Source organism: Gracilinanus agilis, chromosome 4 (assembly GCF_016433145.1).
Source record: "Gracilinanus agilis isolate LMUSP501 chromosome 4, AgileGrace, whole genome shotgun sequence".
Lineage (NCBI taxonomy): Eukaryota > Metazoa > Chordata > Mammalia > Didelphimorphia > Didelphidae > Gracilinanus > Gracilinanus agilis.
This window is the reverse complement of record NC_058133.1, coordinates 499,945,520-499,959,179: the sequence shown is the minus strand read 5'-3', so window position 1 is coordinate 499,959,179 and position 13,660 is coordinate 499,945,520. Positions and strand designations below refer to the sequence as shown.

The window sequence follows — 13,660 nt, the reverse complement described above, 5'->3', positions numbered from 1 at the left end:
AGGTCCTGGGTTCAAATCTGACCTCAGACACTTCCCAGCTGTGTGACCCTGGGCAAGTCACTTAATCCCTTTAGCCCAGCACTCGTCTTCTTCCTTGGAACCAATATACAATATTGATTCTAAGACAGAAGGTAATGTTTTTTGTTTGTTTGTTTTTATAAGGAGAGCTCATTTAATTATTTTTCCTTGTGTTATGAAATTATTTTTTTCAATTAATATAATTTGATTTATGTTATCATTGGTTTCTTGACTACTAAAAATGATTTTCTGAGGTTGGCATGGCAAGATCTGGTCATGTAATGATGCCCTTGTGAATGGTTCAGTGCCATTCTTAAACAAGAGGATGGTTGTGGCTCTTCAGTTTCAGTTGGATTTAAGTGGTTTCCTTGAAGCACCTCAGATTGGAAAACTAAAGAGCTTTCCTGCTTTTAGGATAACTCAGTTTCTAGACACTTACAGCTCAACTTGGCAACAAAAAAATCCTGCATCTCTTTAGTTTTCTCATCCTGGAAGAACATTTTTTATTACTGTACACAACAGTCTGGGCAGTTCTCTGAGCTTACCTTTGGTTCCTTACTCCTTCCCACTCTGATATTCTCAAAGGCCAGAGCTGGCCACTGCTACCTCCAGAACATCTCCAGGATTGGGGCTCTGCTGTTGGACTTCTAGTGAAAGCTGTCATTCATTTTGCCTAGGCCCTAGACTAATCCAGTTCCTTTCCCATTCTACAGAACAACATTCATTACCCAGTCCTCACTAATTTGCAGACTATCATAGGCAAGTTTTTCTCAACATCTTCCATGGTACGCCTCTTCCCATCTGTTAGGCCTTTTCTTTTTTGTTCTTTAAAAATCATGTTCCCACCAAACCCTCCCAAAGAAATACTAGCGTAGCAGTACCACCCTCATTACTTTTGACTATATCTCTGTGATTAAATATCTCAGTTTGCAACATGGATCCCATACACCTGGATCCTACTGTTGATATTTCTGGCTGTTCTTGTGGTTGGTTGGGTTTGTTTCCCTGCTTGGGGGTTAGAAGCTCTTAGAGAACTTTTTTTTTTTTTTTAATTTTTACCTTCTGTCTTAGAATCAATACTAAATATCAGTTCTAAGGCAGAAAAGTGGTAAGGGCTAGGCTATGGGGGGGGGGGGGTTACGTGACTTGCTCAGGGTCATTTAGCTAGTAAGTGCTTGAGGTCAAATTTAATTCCAGGACCTCTGTCCACTGAACCACCCAGCTGCCCCTGAGACTCTTGACAACAAAAATTCTGTTCCTGATTGTTGTCAGATAAATCAATTAAAAGGTCATATATAATATGCTCAAATGAAGCTTTATATACCTTTGAAACACCGTTCTCTGAATAAATTATTTAGTTGAAAGTAATAATTTCACTGAACACTAAATAAAAGTTTTCTGGGAGAGACAATGCAGTGCCTGTACAAAGTAGCTGCTTGTTAATAAATGATTGTTGCTTTACTTATCAAGTAATTCATCAGTAGGATTTTGAGTGTCTTAGAAGTCAGCTCTGTAAGATTCTCTGAGTGTATATTTATACACTCATGCCACATCCTTTCCACCACAACTTATCATTGTATTTGATTATTGCCAAAATTGAATACTTTACTACTTTTGTTGATCAGTATGAGAGAGATTTCCTTACAAACTATCAGAACTTGAAATGGCAAAGCTCCTACTGTTTGCTCGTGCACCCTTCTTAGAATCAAGATCGTGTCAAGATTTCTTTGATCACAAAAGACTAAAATTTTAAATTTCTCCCACCACACCTTAAAATATACAGCTCCTGCCTAAGGATTCTCTCTTAAGTAGTGTGTTAACTTGGTGCCCAGTAGAGGCTCCCTTTGCAATTACTTTCTCATTTTAACCCAAATTCCAGTGGTAGGAACACAGTTACCATGTGGCTTCAGAGATTTGACAGCCCTGTGTCCTCACTGGCTTTTTCTCCTTCACTTCCCCTTTCCCACTTTAGGGGGCAGGCATGCATTTATTCTATTGAGGTGTATTGTGAGGAGGAGGAGGGGGAGTTGGAAGGGGGAGGAATATAGCCCTAGAGTTTTCTTTAGGGATGGAGAAAATGATAAAATCCAGGGGATCAGTGGTTTGCCAGTAAGTTCTAGGGGTGGAAGTGAGTTTATTACTTTAATTAAAGAAGCAAATTCTACAACATTTTTCTTAACTTTTACCTTCTGTCTTAGAATTGATACTGAGTATCGCTTTCACAAAAGAGTGATAAGGGCTAGGCAATTGGGGTTAAGTGACTTGCCCAGGGTCATACAGGTAGGAAATTCTGCACCATTTTAGACAGTTATTTCAGTTTTGTGTTATGGAACTTTCAAGGGCTTCAAAGAAGGATTAAAGATTCTGAAAACAATAGGCCCTTTATTATTGGCAGGTTCAGTGGGGGCCCAGGTTATGGGGAGGCTGGGACAGTCTAGGAATGTAGTATAGTAAGTAGCCTAGCAACCCCTCCACCCCAAGAATCCAGTGAATTGACACCTCCAAAGGAAATGGGACAATCTCCAGAGAGCCTCAGGCATGATGGTCTTCCTGCAGACCAAGGCAGAAACCTGCTGAGATTTCTGGGTCCCTCTTCACTCTTCTATCTTCACTCTTGACACCAGGGGAGCTCAGATGTTTCACAGGTAAACATTTTCCCTCTGAAATTATAGGCAGGTAGGTGCCAGGAAATGAGAAATGTCTAGGCATTGAAGATCTAAAAGCCAAGGGTGTGTAACATTTTGGACCTGGTTGCTCCGACCCTAGAGAACAGAATGATAACAGGTCAGGACATAAATGGCAATCAGCTCTAAGATGCCACTATTCAAGATTCCTTTGGGGGTTGTGGGGAGGCTTTAATTGGTTATGGAGCCACAAGTGCAGATTGGAAGGGGCTCAGTACCTGGAAGAACAATCTAGCAGCCATACCAGTGGAAAGGGGACTGTGGAAGTGCCTTTGAGTTGGCCTCAAACTGCAGAAGGGAACCCCATCAGTAACTGGTTACTGGGCCTTTTGCCACCCCTCCATACTGGGAGCTTTGTTAATCTCCCAGGGGATAGGAGGGCCCTCTTTCCAACACAAATTTAATGGCTAAGCTAAGGCGTTTACAAGCCCTAGCCTTTCCATTTGTGACTTCTCTTGGAATTTCTTTTGTAGGCTCCCCTTAGGCAATGAAAGAAGTCCTTTAGCCTGTTGGGCCTGGTGGTTGTGGGCCTGGACCAAATTAAACTGGGATGCATTCACTAATTTGGGCATGGGTTTGGAGGAGTACCTAATTTTAGGCTATGCCTGCTTTCAAGCAGTTTATATTATACTTGGTAGAGTGGTGGGTGGAGTAAGGAAGGATATCTGGAAAATTGTGCTGAAGTGGAGACTGACCCTTGGGGGCATGGGCTGATTCTGAAAGGCCAACCTTTATTCCAGGGACTTCCTTGAGTCTAAAGGTCTTGGAATGCAGAGAGGGGGGTGGGCTTATCTTATAGAAGGGAAACTGAGGATTCAGGACTTGGGATATAAATTGAAGTGATATTCCTCTGGCCTTTTCACTGACATTTCTCTAAGGAGCCCATATTATGTAAGTCAAACTTGTTTAGTTCCGAAGTGCAGTTGGCTGAGTCAGTTCAGAAAGAGGCCCGAGGCCAAAAAACTAGCCATTTTTGAAACTCTGATTTTTCTAGGGCCCCCCAAAAAGCCTCCATCTCCACATTCCTTAATTTCCAGGGAAACACCATACATACCAGTCAAAAGGAGGGGAAACCCCTCCCAAAAGATTGAGAAACAAGAAAAGATAAGAGAGGGAACTCAAGCTTTGTTCATGTGATCAAAAACTTAACTCTTCTGGTGCAGATTTGGGGGGCCTTTTGCTAGGGCTTCATAAAAGAATTAAGATGAGCCAATCAGTGCTGAAAGCCTGGCCTTTTGATGTATTCAAGTGAAGATTGGCCCAGTGGAGTCTAGGAAATAGTTAACAGGGCAGCATGCCCTGGGACTACCAGGCCTTGAGGGCAGCCAAAGCTGCCAATTTCCAAAGTGGGAGCTAATTACAAAAAGTCTGATCTCCGGCCATTGTGGAGGGAAATAAATTCATCTGATTATCTTGGTCCGGCCTGCCTTCTCGGCATAGTTTCTGGTTACTGCCTAGCTCCCAGGGAAGTCCAGAGTTCTGAATATGCATCAAGGTGATGATTGGGGGGAGGGGGTTGGGTGGGACTCCTGACTGGTGAGTCTTCCTTTTCTTAGGGAGGCGTGGAAGTCGTGCAGCCTCATTGGCTACCCACCCCTGACATCAGGACAGGGAGGTGCCTGAGACTGGAAGTTTCTAGTCTGGACACATCCAGGTATAAGTGGGAGTTGGTTGGCAACAAGCCCATGGGCTAAAGAGGATATTTCTTTAAATAGGTTGTATGTAGTTGTAGTTGGACTATATTTCCCTAAGTGGCTAAAAATTGGTGATAAAATGCAACAAAACTGAAGAAGATTCTTTATTAGTAGCAGACAAATCCAGATCATTCAGTTACCAGAACGTGGCCTCAATCCTGTAACACTGAGGAAAAAGGGTTGACCCAACCTTCATCTTATCCTAATTTTCTCATGTTAAGCCAACCTTGGGATTTGAAAATTGTGAGAAAGTGGGATTTCCTTCACATGGAATCTGATCTGAAGTTTGGTAATGTCTGGTTTTGTTTTTAAAGGCATTTCATTGGAAATGGCAGCTGTTACAGTTAAAGAGGAGTCGGAAGACCCTGACTACTACCAATACAACGTTCAAGGTAATGTCCTCCTATCCCCAGGTCCTTTGAGAAGCTTGGGGCTCACCTATGTTTTCCTTTCCAGCTGATTTGTTGAGATCTAGAGTCGCTGGTAAAGATGTGAAAATTTGAGTGGGCAGATTAGTTATTTAGATCCAAAACAACCTTCAAGGAAGAGAAAGGATACAAGAGGGAAGCTCAGCTTGGATTCCTATTTGGCTTGTGTGTTGACAAAGCCTGAGAGATTTTTCGGGAATTCTTTGGATGAGGATATTGTAATGATTGATGGATTAAAATTTAATGTGTTTTGTTAACCACTAAGATTGGGTTGGCTTTTTCTCCCCCAAAGTGACTTTGTTGCTTGGCCCAGAGATGGACAGTAACATTTTCAGGTCTGTCATCTGTAGCTGCCTGCATCATCTACAAATCTAAGCTAAGGATTAATCACTATTTGAAGCCCACTTTTGTATTTTACTTTTCCCTTTCATGAATCAGGATGGTGTTGATTTGAAATTAGTGAGTCTAAATTTTGTTTACCTCAGTAAATTCCTTGATATAGATCCTAGCTTCTTGGCTGAGAGCCTTTTGTTTTGTGATTCTGTTTTAAAATGAACGTTTTATTATCAGAAAACTTGGCCTGGGATTTTTTCCCCCCTGTTCAAGATTTCCCAAGTTGATTGTATGTTAAGCTGTTTTTCTTTCAAAGTAGATCCCTGGATTGACTTGCTTGTGGTAACCATTTAAATCAAATAAGCATTTCTCTGTGTCAAAACTGAGCAGATTGAGACTTAATTTATTTATTCTTTGTGTCCATTCAGAAACTTGTGCCCATGAATAACTTTGGGGTGGATACAATAGAATGTAGCTCTTGGAGGGTAGGGGTGAACCTTTTTGTCTTTGTACCCCTAATGCCTGGGCTTAATAAAATGCTTGTTGAATTAATTAACTTATTAGAAGTTGATGCAACTACTGTTTATTTGCTATTAACATTTTTGAAGTTCATGAGCTCAGTTTGTACTTGGTTGTCTATTATTAATTGTTGTGCATATGTTGTCTGAACATGGTTATTCCAGATCCAGAATTCCAGATACAGGCTGTTCCAAATTTGAACTAGTTAGGTTTTTAAAACTTCCTTTTTCAATTAGGATTTTCTCACAGTCACAATTATGTAAATGGAGGTTAGCCCACAAGAGTCCGATTTAATCAGTAATGTAGCTAAAGTATATGATGAAAAGTCACAGAAGAGAACATTACAGTATTAATAGCTACCCAAATGGATAGTAAGAAAGCGTTTTTCAAAGTTATCAGAATCTGGTTGGAGAAGAGAAAGTAGGTCTCTTTCAGAGAAACTTGGAGACTAGAAGAGGTCTCTGGGTACTTTTAAGATCTTTAGAAGTTGCTACTATTCTTTAGTATGTCTGATTTCTCTTTAAAACGTAATTTCCTCTTTTTTCCCTAGAGATGGAATAAGTGCAAAGAGATATTGTGGTTGAATAGGGTGTTCTGGAAGTTGTTGGTTTGGAATTTGGGAAGTACCTGTAAACTCTTCCCTTTCTATAATAATCCTGAATGACAGGTGTGAAGAATTTTAGAAACCAAGAATGTATATGTATATAGGAACCATCTTCCTGGTACCTGGTGCCTGCTGACTTTGGCTTTGTATCTGCTCTCTGTGATCCTTTTTCAAAAAATCGTTATTTATGGCTGAAGGTGCAAGAGAATTGTTTGTGGGTCATAATTAACAATGTTATGATAGAGAAATAGGTAAAGTAATGCATTGTGATCTTGCCTTAGTGAAAATATGTATGTAGTCTGCACAGGTTCATTGGTTTAGCAGAAGCATCAGAAAGCAATCTTGAATAATGTGGTGTTTAGTTTTAGAATGAGGCATGTAGGTGTTGGATTGTCTCTAGTAACACACCAAGATTGGTAACCATTCTTTTATGATTTTATGAACTGTAGGGAAACAGTAATTGAACCTTATTCATAAAAACCTTAAGGCTGGTTAGAATTCTAGAAGTATCCTCTGGTGAAAACTGCTTTCATCAAAGGTTCTAAGTAAATTTACCAGTGTATTTACACGCTAATGTTTCATTGTAGATAGTAAAATGCTGAGATTGATTGGGCAATGTGACTTTTAATATATGTGTTTAATGAAGGTTTTCTTTCCCTTAAAAATGCTAACACTTTGCAGGTATGCATGCCTAAATATATCTGAAAGTTCCCATGTCCTGGATTCTGTGCCAATTCTCTGCATTCTCATTTTGTGTGTTCCTAAAACAAGCATCGTAATCGTAATGTGCATTCTGTGTATCATTCATTGTAGAATTTAACTCGAAAAGTATTGGAAGCTATAACAACCTGAACAAAACTAAATGTCACTCACAACATTGACAGTGATAATGTATGTGTTACATCCTTAGACTAGCAGGGGCCCTGGGAACATAGTTGCTATTGTACTTGCATTGTTGAAAGTGTAGGCGGTTGGTGAACCCAGTAGTTCTTAAATCCTTCTCCTCAACACTTTAGATCACATTGGACCCTATCACCTATTCTTTTAAAATAAATTGTATTGGTACTTTGTTTTTAAATCAATAATTATTTTTCAAAGAAAACCTTCCTTTCCATACACACACACATAATCATCACTGCTACCTTGAAAATGAACCCTGCCTGTTGCCAAAGAAAACAGTTTTAAATCAAGCCCACTTGACCCAGTGACCATAGGACTAACTATTCCACATTCTGTACCTAGTTTTTTACTTCTTTCCTACAAGGAACAAGGTGCTTTCTCATGTCATCTTCTCCTGGGCCATTGTTGGTCATTATGATTACTCCTCAGTGATTACCTTCATATCATGCTTCTCTTTGTGCTATTTTTGTAAATTTTGTATCTTGTGTTCTTAGTTCTGCTTCCTTCTGTCCGAATCACATCATATACCTCTCTGTTTCTCTGAATTTCTTATTTCTTGACAGCGTAATAATCATTACACTTAGAAACCACAATTTATTCAGTTTTTCTTAGTGAGTGAGTACTTGCTTTGTTTGCAGGTTTTTGCTATCCCTAAAAGTACTGCTAGGAAGAGTTGAGGTCTTTTTTGTCTTTGGCTGCCTTTAGATTTACAGGTCCAGGAATGGAATCCCTGGCTAGTTGTTTTTATCTCCTCAGTGAGAATTATTGGGTCAGTTCACATTCTCCGCCCATCTTCTTGATCTTTGTCATTTCAGTGTGTGAGGGTGAACATGAGAGTTGTTTATTTTTCCATTGATTTGGCTGTTGATCAGTTTCAGTGCTTTGGAAAACTTTTTTTAAATCTGTGGCCTTGTGAAAGTATTGCTTCCTGTGATGTCTTCTTTTGTTCTTAAATAAAGGAAAGTTTTTAAAATTATGATGTAATTTTTATACATGGCCACCTCTTTTGAATATGCTTAAATAGCTGATGTTTACATAGCTCAAGTCCATACTTTATTAGCAGAAATTATTTAAAAACTCTTCCCTGTTCCTCAGCCTCCATGACCAGTCAGTTGCCAAATCTTGGTAATTCTACCTCCCAAATTCTTGTGGCATCTCCCTTCTCTTTCCCCAGACTTTAGTTTAATTCTTGCCTAGAGTCTGGTAATAGCTTCCTAATCTTTCTATCTACTTGCTGTCTCCATTCTCCAATCCATCTTCCATGCAGATGCCCTCTTGTAGTCTTATATCATAGTTTGAACGTCTTACTCCCCTGCTCAAAGTGCTTCAGTGGTTGGCTCTCTTTTATTGTCTCTAATATAAAACACAAATTCCTTTTTGGAGAAAGTTTGCAGACTAGCACCTATCTTTCCAGACTAAAGTCACATTACTTCAGATACATTCCAGGTTCCAGACAAGCAGGGCTTGGCACCCAGGAGTTGCTTGAGTGGTAGTTGACTAACTGATGTTCGCCTTCCCTGGGCTTGACATTTCTTCTCCCTGGCCTGGAGCTCTGTAGGCCTACTCCTGGGCTGTTTGCCTTCCCTTATCTTCTCTTCTCTCAGAGTCCAGCTCAAGTGTGTCTCTTTCCTCTCTTGTTAGAGAGCTCCCTTTCCTTACTGGTCTGCATACCTGTTGTTTCTACTCGATAGAATGTAAGCTCCTAGAGGGCAGACATAGTTCTGTCCTTCACTGAACCTTGCATATAAGTAGGCATTTAATAAGTTATTGTGGCATGAACTGGAAGAAACCATGTCTGTCTTTAGGAAGAGGCAAAGGAATTGTGGGAATCAGCATGATTCTGAGTAGTGAGCATATCTCCAGAGGGATTTCAGGTCTTCCATAAACTTTAGATGGGAAGAGGAGGGCAAAGATAACACCTTTGTTTTTAGTAAACTTTGGTTTCTTTTGTATGGATTTAAAACATTATTTTGAGAAGGGATCCAGTTTCTGACTGCTAAAGGAGTCTATGACACAAAGTCAGATCAATCCCTGATCTAGACTTGAGTTACTTTTATTAAATCCCTGAATAGTTATATAAGAATACCTTTGTGGTTTAGAAATAGAGTGACTATGAATATAAAAATTGTAAATTTTACCTTATCAGTAAACCCAAAGGTCTCTTATGCCTTTATAATAAATATACTTAACCTCAAAAGGAAGTTTGTTACTTGTATTTAGATATACACTATGTGTAATAATAACTTAATTCTTTTCATGCATTTAGTAATTTCATGGTGTGTTTCCCATTCCGTAGCAGACAGGGAAGCATATAGTGAGGAGCAATCAATTAGACATCTTGTATTTATTAGGGGTAGCTAGTAGCACAGTGGATAGAGCACCAGGCCTAGAGACCCGAGTTCAAGTCTGGACTCACTGTTCTTAGCCGTGTGCCCCATGGCAAGACACTTAATCCTTATTGCCTAGCCTGTGCTAGCTTTCTATCTTAGAATTTGATACTAGGACAGAATTCCTTCCTATGTGCCATAACTGTGCTAATTGCTAGAGATGCAAAGAAATAAAAGACATCCCCAATTCTCGGAGTTCACAATCTAATGGAGAGAAAGGTGCAAGGGAGAGGGCAAACATTGCAATAGAATGACTCTTTCCAGTGTGTCTAGGATACAACTACATCTCTGGAAGAAGGAGGATAACAATGGTGAAAGATCATTGGGAGTCAGAAGACCTGGTTTCCAACCCAGAGCACCCCCATCTGCAAGAAGAGGCTGCATAGGCCTGTGAGCCAACTTGTGTTTCATCAGCTTCAGGTGTCCCTGAGACTCAGGTGTCAACTTTCTAATAAATATCCCTTGAAAGCCAAATTTTACAGTTGAGTCAAAGTTCAGTGATTTTTAACTTTAAAACAGTTTTAGTGTAATATAGTCTAGAGACGTGTTCTTAAGAGTAAATCACTTAAATTTTCTAAGTATTTGGACCAGTTTGAAGATTGAGACCTTGTAAGCTGAGAGCTTTACCAGGTGTGTGCTTTTAGTTGAGGTCATGCTAGAGATCTGGTCCTGGAATTATTTATTCTCCTTCACTCAGGAAACGCTCCACTTAGGTAAATCTACCTTAATTATTTCCAGTATAGGTTTTTGTTTCTAGACTTTTATTTAAAGAAAAGGCCAAGAATTAACTATATGTATATTTGTTCCATAGAGGCTTGTGTGCACTTATGTATGAATAAAATAAAATCTTATAATCTACTTCATATTTATTTATTTTTTGAAAACCCTTGCCTTCCATCTTACAGATGGATATAGATTATACATAGAATCAATACTATATATTGGTTTCAAGGCAGAAGAGTGGTAAGGGCTAGGCAATGGGGGTTAAGTGACTTTCTCAGGGTCATTCAGCTAGGAAGGGTCTAAGGTCAGATTTGAACCTAGGACCTCCTGTCTCTAGGCCTGGCTCTCCATCCACTGAGCTACCCAGCTGCCCCCTATAATGTACTTTTAGATAGTGACTTTCAATGTGTTTTGTCAGCAAAGAATATTTTAAGTTTTATGCAAATATTGTTCAGTCATTCACATGTGTCAGACTCTTAACTCTGGAGTATAGCACTCCAATACTGACCATGGGGTTTTCTTTGCAAAGATACTGGAGTGGTTTGCCATTTCCTTCTCCTGGATTAAGGTAGAGGTTATGTGACTTAATTAGGGTCACACAACTTGTGTTCGAAGTTGATTTGAACATGGGTCTTCCTGATCCCGGCTCAGCCTTCTATCCACCAAACTACCTGTCTTCTATGAAAATGTACTTTGGCTCTTAAGAGAAATTTTAAGTCTGTTGAATAAATTTTAAAAAATCTTTTTGCAGATTATTTTTTAAAAATTTTATTGCTAGGTTCTGTTTTTATATTACCTAAATTTCTTAGTATATCTCTCCCTTCTCCCTCATCTTGAGCGTCATACCTTTTAACAGAGTAAAAAAAGGGAAAAATGGAAAAAAGCCATTTAGTAGAGCTAACCACTATCCTTTGAATCTGATGATGTATGCAGAGTTCCATACTCGTAGGCCCCTCTAGGCTAAAAAAATCAGGTAGAATATTTTTATGTTCAGGCCAAGCCATTAAAATTATGTCTTCAGTTTTAATATCTCATTTTTTTTTCATTCATGGGAGTTCATGTATCTGCTTACTTTACTTGGCATCAGTTCAGATGTCTTCACCAATCTCTATATTCTTCAAAGTCATTGTCTTTTATGATGGCAAAAATACTCTCTTATTCTTTGTATTACAATTTGTTTAACCATTTCCCATTTGTGAGCATCTACTTTGTTTAGGGCATAGCTTTGTTTGCTTTTCTTCTTTTTTTAACCAGGAAAGATTAAAGAATGTGAAGGAATTTTCTAGAATTTTGTTTCTTTTGTAACAACATGAAGGTTTTCATTTTCTGGATGTATTGTCCTAACTTTGATACTTGTTTCTCTTGCAATGATGCTATTTAATGCTATACTTAGATAAGATTTCATTGTAAAACTTTAGCAGTCTTGGAATGGAACTCATTAATTGCTGCCACCTATAATTGGTCCTCATCTCTGTCATCCAAAGGCTACTTATCTAGGTACTTAGGTGATGTATTCCTTACTTTCCACTTTATTTTAAAAATAGTTTCACATCTTGGTTGCTCCTTGAACAATTGGTAGATTTACATCTACCAATATTGGAAAGTCCCATGAAATCCTAGTTAGTAGTTTTCTGCCCTGGTGAAAGTTGGAGAAGGGAGAAAAAAGGGTGAAGGAAGAAGAGAAGTAGTAGGACATGGTACTCCTCTTTGCTTAGGCTGAAACTTTGTATCCACCTTTGGATCAATACTTCTTGACATAGATTAGGCCAAAAGAAAAGCTTGAATAATTCATGAAAAGCAAATAAGATGAGGAAGTCATTGAATAAGCACCTCCTGAGCCTTGTCTTCATAGTGTGCTTTTTTCTTCTCTTGGTACTCCTGGAGTTTGTTTTCCCCATGTGAATTCCAAATAGAAAAGATTTGGGGTAATCAATAGTTGACTCATCCTCCATTTAAAGTGTTTGGTGCTTGATAACACTTCAGATTGTTTTCATTTTTAAGAGCTTTAGTATATAGTGAACTCATCTGTGCCTATGTATGTACATGAGACTGCACCACTCACTTTAAGTGTCTTACCTATTTGGTACTTAGATGGACTTGCTTGATCTGGTGAAGCCATACAACCCTTTTCAGAGTAACGATTTTAAACATTTGAATAAAACGGGGTATTCCAGTTAGGATTAGTAAAGATAAAGTTAGAATTTTATTTTTCCTATTGAAATTCATGGACTCCTTGTAACCAGTTCCTAGTCTTGACCACAAGCCAAGAACCCCTGCTTTAAGTTGTCTTTGTGACCTTTGGCAAGTCACTAGAATTCTGTGGATCTTTATAAAATTAAGAAGATTTAGCCTTGATGTTGTGAAATCTCTTCCAGCTCCAACCCTGTGATCCCAAGGTGACTGGGGAGAGTATGTAGATTCTTATCTAAATACAAGCAAAGAGAGAGGTGGATTGAAATGAGAAGTGGGAAGTTGGGAAGACTTAGGGTCAAATTCCGTCTCTGACATTTCCTAGTTGTATGATCCGTGGGCAGGTCACTTCACCTTGCATGTAGTCCTTAGCTTTTCTAAGTTTGAAGTTACAGAGACGTTGTTGCTCATCCTTCTGGCTGGAGAGAGCTTCTACACTGGGAGTTCTCTACATTATTACTAGCAAGTCTGGACATTCACTCCCCTCCAATAAAAAAACAAAGTACCCATTAAAAGCCAAATTCCTTAGTTTACTATAACTTTTAGAAGATGCTTTAAACTAGTGGAGTGCTAAGAAATTTACATCATTTTGTGAAGGGTCCTTCAAATTCAAAAGAGAGTTTTCAGGGCAGCTGGGTAGCTCAGTGGATTGAGAGCTAGGCCTGGAGACAGGAGGTCCTAGGTTCAAATCCGGCCTCAGACACTTCCCAGCTGTGTGACCCTGGGCAAGTCACTTGACCCCCATTGCCTACCCTTGCCAATCTTCCACCTATAAGTCAATACACAGAAGTTAAGGGTTTAAAATTAAAAAAAAAAAAAAAAAAGAGTTTTCTGAAATAGTGATTTTTTTTTCAGATCCATTTAATTTATCATATTTTTTTATTTTTAAGGTTATTTTTCCATGGTGACATGATTCATGTTCTTTCCCTCCCCCAAAAAATCCACCCCACCCTTCCCATAGCCGATGCGCAGTTCCACTGGGTTTTACATGTATCATTGATCAAGACCTATGAAATAGTGATACTTTAAAGGAAATTAGTTAATCGTGTTGGAAAGAAGGTAGTTTTTGGGAAAGGAAATTTGAATACTGTTTGACACGTTTACATTTCACTTGGGATTTTAAACTTAATAATATGAACATGCCAGTCTGCTTGGGACTGTTTTAAGATTTTGATGGAAT

The 13,660-nt window shown here is 38.9% G+C and overlaps 1 protein-coding gene across 7 annotated transcripts in view; it reads left to right on the top strand.

Moving 5' to 3' along the window:
• Window positions 1-13,660, top strand: part of GTF2I (general transcription factor IIi) — a 76,252-nt gene that overhangs the window by 13,108 nt on the left and 49,484 nt on the right. For all 7 annotated transcript variants that reach the window (XM_044673072.1, XM_044673070.1, XM_044673068.1 and 4 more), the window contains exon 8: window positions 4,711-4,788. In XM_044673072.1, the coding sequence (XP_044529007.1) occupies window positions 4,711-4,788 (78 nt within the window). The remainder of the gene's footprint in view (window positions 1-4,710; window positions 4,789-13,660) is intronic.